Below are 18,946 nucleotides of genomic sequence, written 5' to 3'. Positions count from 1 at the left end.
CTTGTTCTGCATTTTAAAATTTACAATACATTTAAAAAAAATGATCATCCCTCTGCTGAAATATGTCGGTCTACAAGTGATGTTAAGTGCCCCATGGGAACTGCCTTCAGTTGTTTCACTTTTTCACGTTCTGCTACATGTCACAGAATCTCCTGGATAAAACACTCCTTGAAGAGAGAGTTTCCTTCTCCAGCAATAGGAAATCATGGCGAATGACAGGAAGACAAGCCCAATCTACAATCCCGATTTCAGTCAGCAACCATCTAGTTAGTACAACCTGTGGTGACTGGAATGCAATTCAGTACACCAGAAGTGGACATGATTTTTAGGAAGAGATAAACCACGTTTTACGCACCACTGAACAGACTGACTAGCTACACCCTGAACACAAAGGGATCCTGTGATGGTTTGCTATGAGAGAGATGCCTGCCGTTCAGTCTGCTGAACCCAGCTGAGGTATATCTGGGTCAGGCACAGTGAAGCAGAAGCAGACTCTTCACCCAACTTGAGGTAAGTCAAGCACCAGGAGAGTGCCTGGAACACTGCTGGTGTCTCTGTAGACATATAAAATTACTAGAAAGACCACTTGGCCAACATTTATGTAGACATGTAAATGCAAGATGCATGATGCAAGATGCAACAGCATGTTCAATTGTTTTTATTCTGGGAAAAAAAAATTATAAATAAATTATGTGCACACATATTTATGGTATGAAGTTCTAAGTGCATTTGCTTTCCTTACTTATGTTTGACGTACAAGGCATACAGAACATTCACCCAAAAGATGCTAGCAAATCACTCAAACTTTCACATGAACAAAACATGTCTAGAAGGGAAGATCTATCTCTCCAGGGCCTAATGAAACAAAAATTAATTGTGCTAAAAGGTTTTGCTAGCTAGAGAATTGTGTATTAAAACTCCCCAAGCCCCAACCGTGCTTCCACAGCAAGACATACATTATATACAGTTAAAAGCACAAAAAGACATAGATTATATTGTTGAAAATATATTGATATAGCCTTATTACTTGAATCTTACAGAATTCATTTGGCCCAGAAAGACTTCAGATTTTTAGAGCACTCATCACAAAATTTGCTTCTAAATTGTTGGCAGTAATATATGACTATCAACAATTTAAGTTGAAATGTAAAAGTGAAACTAGCAGCATTATAACCTTGTAAATTCCTTATGCCACTGTTTGCTGCTATCTTTGGTTTCATTTCATCAGCATAGTTCCTGTACCAGAATTCACAGCTACCAGCTTCTTTGGCTTATCTGTAAAAATTGTGAAGGAGTGGACAGCAAATCAAGGAAACTACCTCACGCCAGTCCAGAAACTCTTACTCAATGTTACGCAATTTTTAAGGGTGAAAAATGACTACGATCAAACTAAGATTGAATTCCCTCGGCAAAATGAGGAAGGCGCCAGGGACATCAGTAACATTCCTCGGACAAAGCAATTTTTTATGTGGTGCCAACAGCACACAGTCTGACTTGGTAAATTAGCCCTGCAAGTTTCCATGTACAAATCCATTTTCACACAGATTGTTCACCCGTATTTACTAATACAAATGTTTTCAGTCAATTAGCTTTGGTTAAACAAATCTGTTTGTACAAACTGCCAAGAAATATACTTCACATTTCCATCAAAATGAATACAGTATAATTTCTTTTCTAGTTTCCAATATTCTGAAGGTTTCCTTAACTTTGCATTAAAAACATTTTTGCTAAGTAGTAGCATACCTGGGTTTCCTATTCATTGACACAAACACTCCTCCTTACCCCAGGAAAATTCAATACAAAATTAGGTTAAGCAAATGGGAAATGACTATATAAACACAGAAGTAATTTTTATATATATATCTCACACACTGATCTTTCCTTCTATGTTCATACATATATATATTTTTTTTTATATATATATATTTTACATATATATATATATACACACACACACACACAAGTACTATTATCTTTAATAGTGGGTTTATGTTATCATAGAATCACAGCATACCAGGTTGGAAGGAACCTCAAGGATCATCTGGTCCAACCTTTCTTGGCAAAAGCACGGTCTAGACGAGATTGCCCAGCAGCCTGTCCAGCTGAGTCTTAAAAGTGTCCAATGTTGGGGATTCCGCCACTTCCCTGGGGAGATTATTCCAATGGCCGATTGTTCTCATTGTGAAAAGTTTTCCTCTTGTGCCCAATCAGAATCTCCCCAGGAGTAACTAGTACCCATTACCTCTCATCTTCTCCATGTGACTCCTTGTAAAAAGGGAGTCTCCATCTTCTTTGTAGCCACCCTTTAAAGACTGGAACATGGTGATAAGGTCTCCCCTAAGCCTTCTTTTCTCAAGGCTGAATGAACCCAGCTTTCTCAGCCTTTCCTCATACAGCAGGCTTCCCTGTCCTGTCATCATCTTTGTGGCCCTTCTCTGGACCCTCTCCAGCCTGTCCACATCTTTTATAGTGAGGACCAAAACTGAACATGGTATTCCAGATATGGCACTGAGTGGGATAATGACTTCTTTATCTCTCCCGGTGATGCCCTTGTTGATGCAAGAAAACATCCTGTTGGCTTTCTTTGCCACTGCAGCACACTGTTTACTCATATAGAGCTTGTTGTCCACCGGGATCCCCAGGTCCCTTTCCACCCAGCCTGTGCTGCACTCCTGGATTATGTTTTCCCAGGTGCAAGACCTTACACGCTTGTCCTTGATGAACTTCATAAGGTTCTTCTTAGCCCACCCATCCAGCCTATCCAGGCCTTCCTGCAGGGTGAGTCTCCCTTCCAAAGTGTCCACTTCCCCACTCGTTTTGGTATCATCAACAGACTGCACCAGGGTACACTTGATCCCATCATCCAGATCACTTATGAAGATATTAAACAGCGTTGGGCTCAGTATCAATCCCCGGGGGAGCCCACTTGTGACAGGTCGCCAGCTTGGAAAGGAGCTGTTTACCACCCCCCTCTGGGTGCGGCCTGTCAGCCAGTTCCCCACCCGCTGCACAGACCACTTGTCTAGACCCTAACGCATCAGTTTCTCTAGGAGGAGGCTGTGGGGAAGCGTATCGAAAGGCTTGGAGAAATTCAGGTGAACCATGTCCACTGCTTGCCCCACATCAACCAAGCAGGTTGTTACTTTGTTGTAGAAGGTGGTCAGATTTGTCAAGCATGATTTGCCCTTGGTAAATCCGTGCTGGCTTTTCCCCAATCACATGCTTCATTTGACTTGTGATAGCTCCAGGAGGAGTTGTTCCATATTTTTCCCAAGGACTGATGTAAGGCAGATGAGCCTGTAGTCTCCTGGATCCTCCTCCAAGCCCTTCTTGTAGATGGGTGTGATACTAGCCTTCTTCCAGTCTTCTGGGACATCCCCCAACCTCCATGACTACTCAAAGACTATGGAGAGCGGCCTTGCAATGACATCAGCCAGCTTTCTTAACACCCTTGGGTGAATATTGTCAGGGCCTATAGATTTGTAGGGGTCCATCTCCTGTAATAGTTGACACACCAACTCTTCCTTCAGTGACGGCGGATCTGTGTTTGCATCAACCTGGATTGTTGCTCCCGAGGCCTGGGGCCCAACAGTGCTGGTTAAGACAGAGGTGAAGAAGGTGCCGAGAACCTCTGCCTTTTCAGCGTTATTGGTGACTAATTCACCTCTCCTGCTTAACAGCGGGTCAGTATTTTCCTTCTGTTTCAGCTTGTTGTTTACGTACCTGAAGAATGCTTTCTTGTAGTTTTTGACATCTCTGGCCAATTTCAATTTGAGCTGAGCTTTAGCTTTTCTGACTGCATCTCTGCACACCCAGCAGTGCCCTTGTACTTCTCAATGGGTGTTCATCTGCTTTTCCATCTCTGGTACACATCTCTCTTGGTTTTGAGCAGACTCAGAAGCTCGCAGTTAAGCCAAAGGGGGTCTCTTGCTCCACCTACTTCCCTCATCTTTAATGGGGATGAACTGTTCTTGTGCTTCCAGGAGAATGTTCTTTGAAAACTTCCATCACTCACTAACTCCTTTATCCTCCATGGGAGCTTCCCATGGAACCCCTGACAACTGAGCTCTGAGTTTTAAGTAACAGAAGACAGTTCTACAATACAGCATTCAAATTCATAATTCCGTGTAGAGGACATAAAATTTGGGGAACTGTAAGAAAGAACTGAAGGCACCAACTTATTATTTTGAGGAAAAGTGTTACTACTGGTTTTTTTGTAATGAATGCAAATGGTACTTTAACCTGACAGCTCTTACCTTGTTTCAATGCAAGGTCTGCCTGTAGCAGGGAAACAAAACGTAGCTCATGGACTCAAAATTATCAGGTGATCAAAGCCTGTACTGTGTAACGCAACAGAAAATTTCCCCTGCCCTGAATAAATTTGCATAGCTTTCAGAATTTAGACTGGCTCAATTACTTAAACAGAAATGTACTCTTCTGATGCATTTCACCATTTAGCTTCATACTGACAGTAGCTGATGGAATAAAAATATGTGTTTGAAATTTACTATGCACTAACACTTCCTTTAGACTGAATTGTAACTTCTTCCCTCTGTCTCTCTTTCTGGAACTTTATTTCCATTAGCAAAGGAAATGTTCTTCCGATAATAAGGTAATACCCATGGCCCAGCTGTTAAAATTATTTCAGTTTAATTCAAACTCACCAGCATTCTCCTTGTATCATGGCATCAATTATGAATAATTCACTTATTAAAGGCACATGATACAATATACTTGACTGCAGAAAAAAATGGTACCAGTAGTCACGTGAAAATACAGATTACATTTTAAACTAGAGTATAAACTGATAGGAAATGTGTTCACTCTTTTACGTTAAGGCCACTAGGGAATTAGGAGAAATCCTATCTTATTTCTAGAGGACGAGAGAGAAGAAACATTCTAACATTTTTCTTTCAACTTGGCAATTAGTAGTACCAGCTTTTTACGGCAGCAATGTATGAAAGCAGGAAAAAAAGCAGCACAGTTCTAAGAAAAAATTACATCAGAAAAAACCCATGCTTTCTTCAACTTTTTAAGTACAACTTGAAAATACACCGAAAAAGTTTAGATTAGCGAAGTAAATGAACAATTGGAACAACTAATAATTTAGTGATATGTATCATACATTGTGCACGAAATTATAAGCTTGAGTTTGTTAACAATTTTTTGTGTAATTCACATGCTTTTTGTACTTCACATTTACTCGTTATTGCAATGCACGCAGTAAAGCACAAATGCATTACGTTTTTAGTATCTTGGTTTATTTTTGCCGTGGTTTTGCTACACGTGGCAGGTATCAATGCATAGTTGGAAATACCAATATATTTGAAATATACATGAAATACTGGTAAGGAATTGTTAGGCAATTCATTTGTAATAGGCAGGTGTATCTCCTAGGTGACACGGGCTAAAACAAATATTTAACGTCTCCTTTGTTCTCTAATCTGGCTACCTACAAATTACAGCATTACATGCAACGTGTCAGTTTACCTTGAAAAGTTGTCAATGGCCTGAACTAAAGTTCCCTAAACGTCAGGAAGAGGCATGAGACTCTGCCATGTCTGTTTGGAGGGAGGGGGAAAGAAGTCATGTGTCACAAGTGCGTGCTACTTTCCTTAATGCATTTCTAAGTGGTGTTTACCTATTGCTGTGGTAGAACTGTTATATGAATATGACCAGAAAACCAGTATTTTGCAATACAGCAGAAAATTATTTTAAAAAAACCCCACAAATATCGCTGGAAATACAGAGAATGAAAATACGTGTTTTTAAACTGCTGAAGATGTACCCATTAACTGATCCTTAAGCATGGTTAGAACAGTACAGTACCAATCTTAAGGACTGTTGGTGGACATATAGCTACCAAAAATGCTACAGCTACAGTCTAAAAATGAGAAAGTGTAATTCTACACTTTGTTCCTATATACATTTCCCTTTGCAACAAATCTGGATAAAGCACAAAATTATACAAATATTATACCATGAATCAAGAACACAGAAAATTTTCTACATGGATTTAAGTGTTCACTTCTTGGACAAAATATATTCATTATTGGCACGTCATAGTTGACTGTTTAAAATACATGTTAGAAGTAAATGAACGAGCAACACTCCTCCTCTACTAAACCATCATGCCTTTGGATAAAAGACAGTTCCTGCTCTGAGAGCTCTACAGCAAGACCTTTCTGTTTCTGGGAAACTTTTACATACTGTAGAAGACAGAAATCGACAGTATGAGGACAATCCTGTAAGGACTATTCTGCTTTTCAGATCTTCTTTAAAAGAAAAAAACCTTTTATTTATTTTATAATAAAGGCTAAACAGGCCCATTGTATTGTCAGACAAGTGTCCATAAGCATTCATTCCTTTTGTGGGAGGGCACATTTTAAAAGGGTGAAATGCTTTCTATATTAGCTTAATGTGCGGCAGAGAGACTTTAGTACTTTGCATCCACAGAAGGTCTCTGGTACCCATTAAGGCAGCCATCCCAGTTAATATTTTCTGTAATTTTTTGTACTTCATACTAATATAAATTTACTAATGTAAATGTAGTATCAACACATCACCTAAGCTTTGCAATCTCTGATAAGTTTAAAGTTCTGCACATGCTACCTTATATATGCTCTTCCATAAAAATAATCCCTTTTGATAACTATTAATCACAAACTGGAATAATTGAGGCCCCATCTCCTTAATGGGCAATGGGGTTCAATGAATAGAAAATGAAAGAACCACAATTATTAACAGGTATTTCTCAGTTTGTACACTAAACTACAGAAGAGCTTAATTTTCACTTTGGGACTTCTGAGAAATTTCTGTAAATGGAAACTGTTGCTTTGAATAGTCGACAGTGCAAATTACTAGCTGAACCTGTAACATAGTAACATTTTTCCTTAAGGAACTTATTTATGAGAAAATTTCTATTTCTGTATAACAAGAACGCATTTTATTTATAATTATAAAGATGATCTTGCACTTCTTAATGAAAAATAGTGTTTATGAATATAGCAGTAAGGTCTTTAAGCAAACTCACATTTTTAGCAATTCCTGCATCTTCCCTAAAGCTTATGTTTTACTGTAATAAATAAGTTTGCCGTTACACAATCCTTAAATATTTACTAAAATTCCTTAGTTCCAAATTAAATAATATTCATAATTAGTATATTTTAAAAATTCAACAATTTGTCCAAGACACATAATACTGTAACCAAACTGTCTTCTCCTTTCTAACCACAAATCATAGCTAGTAATTATTTGCAAATTGAGTACCAAGCAACTACAGAGGAATAGAATTTAGTAGAAACACCATATGATAGCAATGTTCAAAGAGATGCGGTTGCATGTTTCTTTTAAAACAGCTGAATACAGGAGTCCATCAGGAAAACAAATAAATAAATTTAAAAGGCTAACTGATGTTTTTTAGAAGTGCCATACACTACTACATTCCCACTAATACTTAGGATTTATATAGTACTTTACATTTTTAAAGTGCTATACAAATCCTACCTAGAGGAAACGTATTATCTAAAGGCAGAATTCAAATCCAAAGTGAATGGTGATCAGATGAATGGCACCGTGACAGTAAGATGTAACGTAATTACTACAGAGAGAGACTAAGTACTTTATAAACCAGCTAGCTATGCATGAATTATAATGGAAGACCACAAATTTTACAAGGGGAATGTATAGGTATAAAATTATTACCATTCATTATACAGGCTTCTATGACCACAAGGAATTGACAAAGGAGCTGTAACTGGCTCCACAGGCTTAAAATGCCTAACTCGGAAGTCGTAGGAAACATAAGGAAACCACTTCAGTGATAAACAGACAGCATATTTCAAGTGCTAATACAAACATCCTTTAAAAGCCATCATTCTTATACATCAATGCGGATTCCATGTTTTATAGACATTAATTCTCTAGTGCCTGTTAAATACATAATAAATGAACATAGATGAGGTAAAGATGCTGTAATTGCCACATACAGCCAATATGGCAAAGGAGGAGTTTTTCCAAATGGGCAGATCCAGAGGCCATGACGAATCCCATCACGGACGTGATGAGAAGTCCAGGATATAAACAACATCCAGGGAAGAAAGCACCATGAATCCTTAAGCCTGAAAAGGTGCATAATAAACTTTAATGTCAGAGCGACAACAGGAATCACAGTAGAACAATGAAGAAGTGGTCTCTGTGGAAGAGTCAGAGCAGCCTGCAGAAAAGAAAAATATAATTGGCAATGGCTACAATCGTGATAAGAAATGTTTCATGGATGTTTACGGGTCTATTATCAAGCGGCTAAGTGGAAGTGCAAAGAAAAAACATACTGTTCCTTCCCACTGTAGTTGACCAAAATCAACAATGACTATTTAGATGTATGAGAGCTGTGTGCTGCCCTGTCTCTCTATTGTATGAAATGAATCACACATCCTACTAAGCACTACTGACAGCAAAACAGGGAGGGAGAGGGATGAGGCATGTTATTTGTCATATAGTCATGTGGCATACAGGAACTTGTATAGTCTGGCGCACTGATTACATGTATTTAATTTCAAGACAATTAAAAGTAAAGCAACCATGCCCGATGGAGCACTTAGCCCAATGGAGGTTAGATGCCAACAGCACCACAATGAGTAAGGAGAATCTGAATGTTAATTATGTATGCAATTTATCAGTATTAGTTCCAAGTTTTATCCAGTTTTGGGGAGGTGACGCTTAAATTTTTTTCATACAGGATTTCAGATGGCAGGGTTGTTCATACAGCAACCCTGAGCACTCAATTTTAGCAAGAAAAAACCCTATTTTCTAATTGCAATACATTCATTAGGCTTCTGAAACACTGTTGCCCAAGTTCTGAGAGAAGAATAGTCTGTTTTCTCTTCTACATTCTGTAACTAGAGGAACATATAGATCCTTGAGTTGCCAAGCGCAAGAGACAGACATGTATTTCTATTTGGCAACATAAACTCTTTCTCCTAACAGGCAAATTTCTTTGCCTTTAGAAATCACCAGATCTTAAAAAAAAATATAAATAGTACAAGCCTTTTCTGCCTTAAGCCCCCAGGTAAAATATGATCGTAGTTTGTGTAGATTTAGGGGAAAGTCTACCTGAGAGAGATCAGGCTGCTGTTGCAAACAGAATTTATTCACAACACAAATTCTCTTGGCTAAGTGTTCAATCAGGTGCAAGATCTTCTTGAAGTTCCTGCTCCACCAACCCCTCTCACATACTACAATGAGCAGCTGGAGACAGCAAAGAACAACTGCATGCAGGAGACCGCAAACAAACTTTTTGCTTTAATGCTCAAAGATACACCACAGAATTTAGGTAACTACATGGGCTCCCTCACTCGTATTTCATGATGCTTCTCAAGCCTGAAGTCCTTAGGTTTTGAGGCCAATCTATAAATTCAATGTTAAATTAATTGTGTGTTTGCAAAGCTTATTCTCTAATTCCAGAAATGCTCCTGTGCAGCCCAGGTTGGTCAGCAGTGACACATTAACCAGCTGTGCTACACATGTTTGCAGGTACTATCTTGTTTGCCACTGACTGCATCCTCTACACTTTTAGAAGTGGTGGGTTGTAAATAGCAAGCTAGTAATTTCTGCACTTCTGTTCTGCAGCGTGAGTTTTTGGGCTACAATCCTGGGGGACACTGGGAGCAGCCCATCATGCTGTTGTTTATCAGCAATGCTGGGTATGATGGCAGGCTGCAGTAACTTTCACCTTTAGAGGTAGTCAATGAGACAGATTCTTCAAACGCGGATTCTTACATTTTTCTACACTTGTGTGCATATAATACACAGTAAAAACTACACAGAATACAAAGAGCTACAAATTCGAAGTAGCATAGTCTTTGTAGACTTTATACTCGTTGCAAAAATAAAGTGAGCAAAAGGGCAGATCACATGCTACTTGGTACACAAGCATTTATCAGAGTAAACATATAAATACCACAGGTGACTATTTACCCTGAATACTCCAGAAAAATAGCGATGACGCTGTGAAAAACAGCCCAATAGCCAAATAATCCAAGCAGTGAGCTGTGTCAGCAGGAACAGGAGTAGATGACTGCACTAGTGTGAAGGTGGCAACTGGAGGTAAAAGGCAATACTGCCTTGTGCTGCATAGAAGGGTTACTTCAAAAAAGTAATTCGTCACCAGATTTAAGAGCGATGATGGAGAGTTTTATAGAGTAATATGAAAAATACTATTGTTATAAATTAGTAACAGTGGTGTGGTTAGTTAATTAGACTTAATTTATTAGTTAGTTCGTAATGTGTTGCATAAGCAGTAAACACTGTAGTGTCTTAAATCAGTTACTCTCAATCCTGCAATCTAAACAGGATGAACTAGAATAAATATGTAGTAAAAAAGAATCCCACAAAGTAATAAATTACATAGGCAATAGCCTGACATTACAACATGAAACTGAAAGGTGCATCACATTAAGCTGAGTAAAGAAAAATCACATATTAAAATCAGCTAGCCAGGCAACAACACAGCTGAGAAGTTTATGGGGATTACATTATATCACAAACTAAAAAGACTCTGATGGCATTGCAAGGAGACATAAAACCTGTAACAGATTTTTTTTCTTCTTAAAAGACTAAGTGTTGTATGCATGTGGCATTAAAAGGAATTAATCTAAGCTATTTGGCTCATATGAAGTCTCACCTGTAATACTATAGACAGTTTGGGACAGGACCCTTTAAAGATAATTTAGCAATCCAGAGGAGACATGAAAAATACAGAGAGGTTTAGAAAACAAATCCAGGCCCTTCAGATTTTGTTGCAATTTATTTAGTCAAGAAGAGACTTTTTGTCTCTTCTTGACTAAATAATGGTTTTGCAAGTTGTAAGAGTAATGCTGTTACTGCTGTGAGGGTCAAGAGACCTACACAGGATGTTGTTTATAGGTAAACATCTTTTATTAGCCTAGTTAATGTATGGAAGGGGAGGAGTCTGTAGGCAAATGACTATGAAGAAGCCTTTGGGGATCTTGCCTTCTCCTAGTAGTTTGGCTACTAAAGGACTATACTTCTACCTGAAACATCTTGTATTTCTGATTTGAAAAACATTTTTGTGGAGAGCACAGCAATCAGCTGTATTCTGCAGAGAGGCCTTCATGAATAAGAAAACAAGATCTAAGTGTTAACATCAATACTTTAGGCTGAGTATTAGAAAAACAATTGCTAGCTGCTTGGGAAGTGAAACAATACAGGAGAAAATTAACTCATGAAATTGCAATCATTCGCTTTGTTTGGGATACTACGGATAGGCCACACAGATGTTCTCCATCATGGAAAGTGTAAGCATATTCAACCTTGCCTCACTGAAGGCAGTGAAAAGACAGGTGACCTCTCAATTCTATGAAGCGATGCAATACTCAACTTTTTAAACAGACATTGTTGAAGAGCGTCATCTAGTGGTCATAATTAAGAAAAAATACTGGTAATCTCAAATGCAAGAAAAAGCAGCAGTAAAATTTTAGCGATACTTTATAATAACTAGCCATTCGTTACTTGCATTTACTGATTTTAAAATAAGAAAATACATGAGAATAATTACAAATTTAAATGCTATAGCAAAATGTTAATATTGTAAGACTCACTAAACAACCAAACTAATCTTCCTTTTCTTTATATAGTTTTATAATTTTACAGTATTTACATATGCAAAAAGTACAGAAAAAGGGAAAAGTAGGGACTACCTAAGGAGGAGCAACACCAGGCACCAGCACATGCTGGAGGGTGACGGGCTGTAGCACAGTTTTGAGGAAATTCAACTTGTTGAAGAATAAGTTGAAAATGAGCCATCAACATGACCTTGTGGCAAAGGTGGCCAGTGCTATCCTGGGCTGCATTCGGAGCGTTGCCAGCAGGTCGAGGGAGGTGATCCTTCTCTTTCTCCTCAGCACTAGTAAGGCCACCTCTAGAGTGCTGAGTCCAATTCTGGTCTCCCCACTATGAAAGACACATGCAACTACTCGAGATCGGGTCCAGAGAAGGGCCACTAAGATCATGAAGGGACTGGAACATCTTGCATATGAAGAAAGGACGGACTGTGCAGCCTGAAGAAGAGATGGCTCAAGGGAGTTCTCATCAAGGTGTACCAATATTTGAAGTGAGGGTGTAAAGAGAACAGAGCCAGGCTCTTTCCAGTGGTGCCCACTGACAGGGCAAGAGGCAACTGGCACAGACTGAAACACAGGAGGTTCCTTCTGAACGTAGGGAAACACATTTCCACTGTGACGATGACTGTGCATGGGAGCAGGTTGCCCAGAAAGGTTGTGGAGTCTACATCCATGGAGATATGAAAAAATTGTCAAGACACATGCAACTGGTTCCAGGTGAGCCTGCTTCAGCAGGCTTTGAGAAGATGACCTCCAGAAGGCCCTTCCAACTACAAACACCCTGTGATTCTGTAAAGATCCCCTCTTTGTCAAAGACAAATACAAGGGGGAAACTGACCAAATGCTCAAATAGGAAAACATCTTTTCTCTACAACAAATTGTGATATTGTATGTATACAAAAACTATTTTCCCATTGCAAGCCTGATTTTTACATCTCAACTATATGCATTTAGCTGTCTCCTACACATTTAAAAAAAATTGGTACATGATTTTGCATTGTTCTTCTTTAATGAAAGGATTACAAAGAACAGCAATTTTCCCTCCACCTCCTTCCTTCCTCTGCTTCCTAGGAGCTATTTCCTGTCATTATGAGCAAACTGGAGCAGGAGAAAGAAGGTGAAATGGTCAAACAACTTAAGTTACGCTCTGGTTGAATGGATAAAGATCAGTATCTTCCCCTTCTCCTGTCTAGGTCCATACATAGGTGAGGGTGTACATTTCTGGTGAGGGGAGAGTAAGTAGCATGTATGCATACATATGCTAGCAACACCAGCATAATCAAACCATGAGGGACTTCTGCTGCTGAGCAAAGCAAACCCTCGATAACACGCAGAGGGGCAGGGCTGTAGCTATGGGGACCAAGAGGTAGCTGAGAGCAAAAAGTGTCTGCTTGAGGTATGAGATCTAGAGGTCAGTGCTAAGAGAACAGTGGCCAGGGCTGGCACAGCCAGAGCTTACACAAAGTGCAAACTATTCAGACCATCTATCAGAACTCTGGTAGTGCCACAGTCGTGCCCCACGTTGGGTGCCAATAAATCTGTCATGGTTTGGCCGGATTGTCCAATCAGAATGACAGATGGCCCTCCCCACCCTCTCCAAAGAGATGAGAGGAAGAGATAAGGAGATTTACGAGTTTAGAAAAAGAAGTAAACTACTTTAATGAAAATAATAATAAATAAGGAAATAATAAATAAAATAGAATAATTTAAAAAAGTATACAATATATACAAAACTGTATCCAGCTCCCAGGATGACAATCACATCACCAGCAGGCACAGGGAAAGTCCCAGATTGAAGTCAGCGACAGACAGGAGTTGAATTCTGGATCTGGAGTCAGGAATACTCAGATCGGGATCAAAGGCAGACGAACAGACAGGATCCTCCTCAGACACTGGCCACTAAAGAAAGAGACTTGACCTTTGATCCCTCAGCTTTTGTACTGAGCGTGATGCAGATGGGATGGAATACCCTGCTGGTCAGTTTTGGGTCACCTGTCCTGTCTGCTCCTCCCTGCAGGTGGGACCCCTCTATGCTTTTCTGCTTCCGACCCTCTAACAGGGCAAATAACGAAGTTAGCTGACCTTGGTTGTTACAGCCTTTTTAAAGTTGACAGCTCATACATAGCTTGTTTGTGGGAGAAATATTTAGGGCTGGCTAAAACCAAATGTACTGCTCAGTAGGAGTGAATGAAATCAAACAGCAGCGGGATTATCTGTTTTCCAGATATTTCTACCCCATATTGTAAACAGAAGTGAAATAATCCACTTTATACACATAGCGCGCATGGCAGCACTTAACTGTTTAACAAAGCAACTTTGTGATACACATTGGATAGCATGTACAAGGGCTTTCAGAACTCTTTTTTCAGAGCCTTGTAAGGAGCAGAACTTAACAGTAGATGTAAAATATTTTTAGGGCTTTTAAAATCCTAACAGTTGCAATATACAATTCCCATATATCTGTTAAAAAGTTATCTAATAAAAGTATCATTGGAACTTTTTTTGTTTAGGATACGGTAGAAGAACAATAAAGTAAACAGTGATTAAGAAAGAAAATAAACTATCACTGATCTATTGACTTACCTTTAATGACAGGGACCCAGCAAGAAAGAAGTGGTCCACGTCAATGACGGAGGCGAGGAAGCCAGCCAGAGTGACCTCAGTGAAGTCACTTTTCTTCCTGAGTCCAATCACTATTGCCCAGGACCACATTCCTAGTACACCATGCACTGCATTATCAGAGAAGGCTCGGAGCCAGTCATTTTGCTGAATGAAGGAAAACTGCAGAAGTCTGTCTGCTACAAAGCAGAATATTCCCAAACCCAGACTAGAAATAACTGAAGCTGCGCTGAAAGTTTGGAGAAGAGCGTGGGCCTTGTCAGTCTCAGATGCCATGGCAAAAACCATGTCACAGCACACAAAATGTCATCAGGATGTACACTGTGCATTGTCCTTTGTATCGTCAGTTATTCTGTAAATGTCAGAGAACAGAAAGAAAATTATTAAAGACAAAAATCCATTAGCACAAAGCATTTGTTATCACAGCCACAACTAAGCATAAAAACCACAAACTCAATGCTTGCACTTAATATTCCTAGGGAATTTTTTATTTCAATTAAGTTAGTTTGTTGACTTGAACACTACAGCTCTGAATTAAAACACGTAACCCTGTTCTGATTAAAACAGGCACCTTTGTAACATGGAAAGCTCTAACTTCACTTTCTGAAATCTTAAATTTTACAAAATATTTTCAAACATGTCTGTTGTAATTTGAAAGTAAAGGCATTGTTATTAGCATTAATAATCACTTTAAACTCCTTAAAAACTACTTAGGTTCTGTAATTGTTGTGAAGCCCTCTCATACAAGGTGGTTTCTTGGGAATAATTAATGTCCTTAACTGCTTGACATCTCAAAAGAAATTCCAAAAATAGTTCAGGATCTTAAAGACACCACAACCCCACTCCCAAGAAGAAACTACAGGGTACTCAGATTTCTGTGATAACATTAAAAAGAACACTTTGGAAATAAAACTCCTCATATAAATTATGTATTCCCTAGCTTTGTTACGTTAAGCACACTGAGAAGCAGTCTTTGAAGGACAGTATCAATTCTAACTGTCCCAACTGTTATGCTCTTCTGTCTTTTTGGGCAGCCATGGAGACAGATCACAGTTCCAAAATCTACATCCTATCTAAAAATGGATTCTTCCTAAGAGGTTGCTATTTCTATGCAATTCATTAAATCCTGATAACCCTTCTTCATACAAGTCTATCAGGTAAATTTTTACTCTAAATGGGCTTTTTATGAGTGTACTAGACTTGAAAAATTAATACAATGTTGACACATAACAGTTTATGATTTTAAACACACTATTGATTATAAGCCCCAGAAAATATAAAATGTTTCTTCCAGATTATTTACATGCCTGTTTATTGTAGAACTATCCACAAGATACGACTACTGGCACTGATCTTTATAGAAAAAAAAAGCCCACTGAATCATTTATTTGAAAAATGTTAAAAAAAAGGAGAAGAAAGCATGAATAATACATGGAGTCTCCACGCGGATGAAAAAAAGTGGGTCACATTTATAGTCTGTTAACCACGACTGTGCCTCTTCTGAATGAGCATGTGGACATAAAGTATTTCCTGAAACACTGGAACTGCCACTTTCTGGTGGGTGACTTTACAAGATAAAGTACCTTTCTGAATAAATTCCATTTTAAGGAACAAACAGTGATCTCCTCACTAATCTTTCCTCTATATAACCATCATGTCAGACTAGATTTTATTTTAAATTACCATAAAAGCTGTGTAAGAATCCAATCTGTCAAGGGCTGATGTAGCAACATACCTTTAAAAAGCACACCAGTATTCAGAATCAAACTTACCCTGGCACTGGGAGAACATATTTTTTCCATTGCAGTTGCCTTATTCCAGTAGCAAACGTGGCCTATGCTTCACCGTTGAGGCTCTGTGCTTTCTGAATCCAGTCTGCCCAGTCCAGTGCAGGAAAGACCCAACACCGTTTGTTCCATCCTGAAGAAATCAAATCATGCAGCAATAAGCACCAATACTACACAAAGCTCTTCAAACTCTCCACAGAATCAATTTCAGCTAGGGCTTAGAAGCTCTGTTAAATAAAGCAGGAAAAAAAGACCATAAAACAAGGGAAGGGCACAAATAAAGATGGAACAAGATAATACAATAATAAAACTCAATGTCATAAAGTCAGAAAAGGGCACTTCCAGTCTTCTAGTGAACTGCATTCCAAAATGTACAGAGATCTATTTTAACAGATTATTCCTTGTACCTCTGTGCCTGAAAGATTCCCACATAACGAAAAAATTATGAGCCATATTCAGGGATCTTTTTTTAATTTCATCCCATCAATTAGCAACCTTGGAAGAGATAAACAGAGACCTATACATTCAAATAGCAACAGAGGTCCGCATCAGTTCTGTGGTAGGCTTACACTACTTTGCTATGGATATTATTAACACGGGCATAAAGTATACAGGAAAAGTAAAATCCAAAATTAGTACGATTTCAGAATTATGTATCATGAAATAAAGGTAACAATGCCAACTGGAAAACAAGAACAATCTGTGAATGAGTGTCTTTGAGCCAGAATGAAGAACACAAAGGAAAAACAGGGCTTCAGACTACCCTTAGTCACGAGCCACATTCATGGCATAACCATTCATTTTAAACAGTCTGCCTCTGCTGTCTTTTATAGACTAGAATGACTGCTGCCTGTGTAAAAACCAAGTCACATTCCCAGGTACAGCGGCCCAGGTATAAATATTCTGCAGATCAAGAGTGAAATCATACTAGAAAAAACAAAACTGTTCAACCAAAATAACCTCTGAAAATAACATTTTTAATATAAAACTAGAAACTGTGTTTTTTGTCTGAAAAATAATGGCTTTCAGATGGTTTACAAAGTACCACAATGAAGTGTCATAGGTTTTTCTATCCTACAAATCTCAGAAAGCATAGTTGTGGAGCTTACATTCTTGTTAAAACTGAACAGTGGGAAATAGATGTATAACACAAAAATGCTTAGAAACCTATGGGTGGCCAGCCCAGTTAACATACTGAAGCAAAGATTTAGGTTGGGTTTCCATAAAACGCATGCATGTGTGCAAGTGGTCAGCCCGGTTAACATACTGAAGGAAAGATTTAGGTTGGGTTTACATAAAACACATGCACACAACAGCTGACAGAGTAACACCACTTAAGAGTTGTTATATCTCATGACATTTTTATACGAGATGAAGCGTTCTGCACAATCTCCTCCTATACCCACAAAATGCAATTTTTGGTGATGTACTTAATTTAATACAAGGAAATTATAAAAATAATTTTAACAAATGCACAGTTACCATTATAAAGTACTGACACAAGAAGATATTTAGATCAAAGCTGTAAATATGCATTTGGGGAAACAGTTGACACTAAAAGGCCTTTCAACTCATGCTGTAAGAGCAAAACAAAAATTCAATGGCCAAAATTATAATTTAGAAATATTGCTCTCCAAAATTTGTGTCCCAATTTTGCAAGAAGTTATCGGGTACGTGAATACATATAGGAATTTAATGAACTAAATTAGTAGAATTATATACTTTATGCAAGAAGTCAAAAGATCACCATAGTCCCTTATAATTTTATAATCTCCTAAAGAAACATTTTATATTGGACGTTAATTTGTATGAGAAACTCTATGAAGTACGATTACCATTTAAGACAAAAGCTCAAATCTTCTATGTATTACCTCATGGAAAAGCAGATTCAAGCCTAACACAGTCTGTGAAGACCTGATAATGCAAATACTTTTTGGTCAGATAATTATAATCCATTATTGCGGCTGGAGAGTATAAGGAGGCTGAAGAGGAAAGAGGACAAAAGCACGCACGAAATCAGTAGGATTTCACCAAGATATCAAGGAACAAACTGAATGAAAGCCACAAGGAAATCAGACAAACAAACAAACCCCCCATAAAATCACAATTTAATTAAGACTGTTTACATCAGAGACCGTAAATTAAAGCGTTTAATGACCAAGACACCAAAATGCCGACCTTCTCGTTAATGAGTTCTTTGGAACTGAGGGTATCTACAAGGAAGAGCTGAAAGAAATATCCTAAAAATATTTAGTAAGTAGACACAGAACAGAGTACTATCCAGCGTAGGAAAAAAAAAAAATCATTTGTCACCTTAGACAAAAAAAAAAGAAGGAAAAAAACCCCGTGAGCAGTTTATGTATTACCCTCATTAACTACAACAGCATCCGGATCATAAACGGCTAATCCAATTTAAGATTAAAACACAAGCGGCATGTGCAGCTCCGGAGGGACGAAGGCAGGGCAGGCACGCGGCGGCGAAAACGTTAAAAAATATCACAGAGATGGCCAACAATTTTTATGCCTCGGGGGAAAGGGTCCGCTTCGCCTCAAGCAACCATCCGTCCCTTCCGTCATTAAGAAATAAAAACGTGGTCACCTTCGTGAGGAGAAACCCGGCCCGGGCGGCGGCGGGCGGCTTCCCGCCTCCGCGGGGTGAGGGGGGCTGCCGTTCGGCAGCCCCCCTCACCCCGCGGAGGCGGGAAGCCGCCCGCCGCCGCTGTCGTCTCTCCCGCTTCTCCCAAGCCTCCCAGCCGCCCTCCGCTCCCACCTGAAAAGCGGCCGCCACCGGTCGCCTCCTCCGCCCCATGAGGTGAAGCAAAGCAGCCCGCCCCCATCCCTCTTCGTCGCGGGGCTAGCGGGCATGCGTGGCCGCGGTGCAGTCTGGGAGCGACGCGCCTC

At 39.1% G+C, this 18,946-nt stretch overlaps 1 protein-coding gene across 6 annotated transcripts; it reads right to left on the bottom strand.

The window, feature by feature from the left end:
• Positions 1-628: 628 nt before the first annotated feature.
• Positions 629-18,939, bottom strand: TMEM267 (transmembrane protein 267). 6 transcript variants are annotated; one of them, XM_054185844.1, is made up of 5 exons: positions 18,412-18,657; positions 17,917-17,959; positions 16,031-16,178; positions 14,223-14,610; positions 629-8,215 (listed from the first exon to the last, which is right to left on the bottom strand). In XM_054185844.1, the coding sequence occupies exons 4-5, from the start codon at positions 14,544-14,546 to the stop codon at positions 7,880-7,882; spliced, it is 660 nt and encodes a 219-aa protein (XP_054041819.1). In that variant the 5' UTR covers positions 14,547-14,610; positions 16,031-16,178; positions 17,917-17,959; positions 18,412-18,657; the 3' UTR covers positions 629-7,879. The 6 variants fall into 6 exon arrangements, with proteins under 6 accessions (XP_054041819.1, XP_054041815.1, XP_054041820.1 ...); XM_054185840.1 differs by lacking the exons at positions 17,917-17,959; positions 18,412-18,657 and adding an exon at positions 18,816-18,939; XM_054185845.1 differs by lacking the exon at positions 17,917-17,959.
• Positions 18,940-18,946: the final 7 nt, after the last annotated feature.

This window comes from Rissa tridactyla, chromosome Z (assembly GCF_028500815.1).
Source record: "Rissa tridactyla isolate bRisTri1 chromosome Z, bRisTri1.patW.cur.20221130, whole genome shotgun sequence".
In the NCBI taxonomy this organism is placed as follows: domain Eukaryota; kingdom Metazoa; phylum Chordata; class Aves; order Charadriiformes; family Laridae; genus Rissa; species Rissa tridactyla.
The sequence above is the reverse complement of the archived record's forward strand: the minus strand, read 5'-3'. Positions and strand labels throughout refer to the sequence as shown.

Excerpts from the sequence above, each read along its gene's own strand:
- TMEM267 (XM_054185840.1), bottom strand. The coding sequence starts at position 14,546 with ATGGTTTTTGCCATGGCATCTGAGACTGACAAGGCCCACGCTCTTCTC. Across the intron at positions 8,216-14,222 it reads CTGGGTCCCTGTCATTAAAG|GCTGCTCTGACTCTTCCACA; the intron begins GTAAGTCAATAG and ends TCTTTTCTGCAG.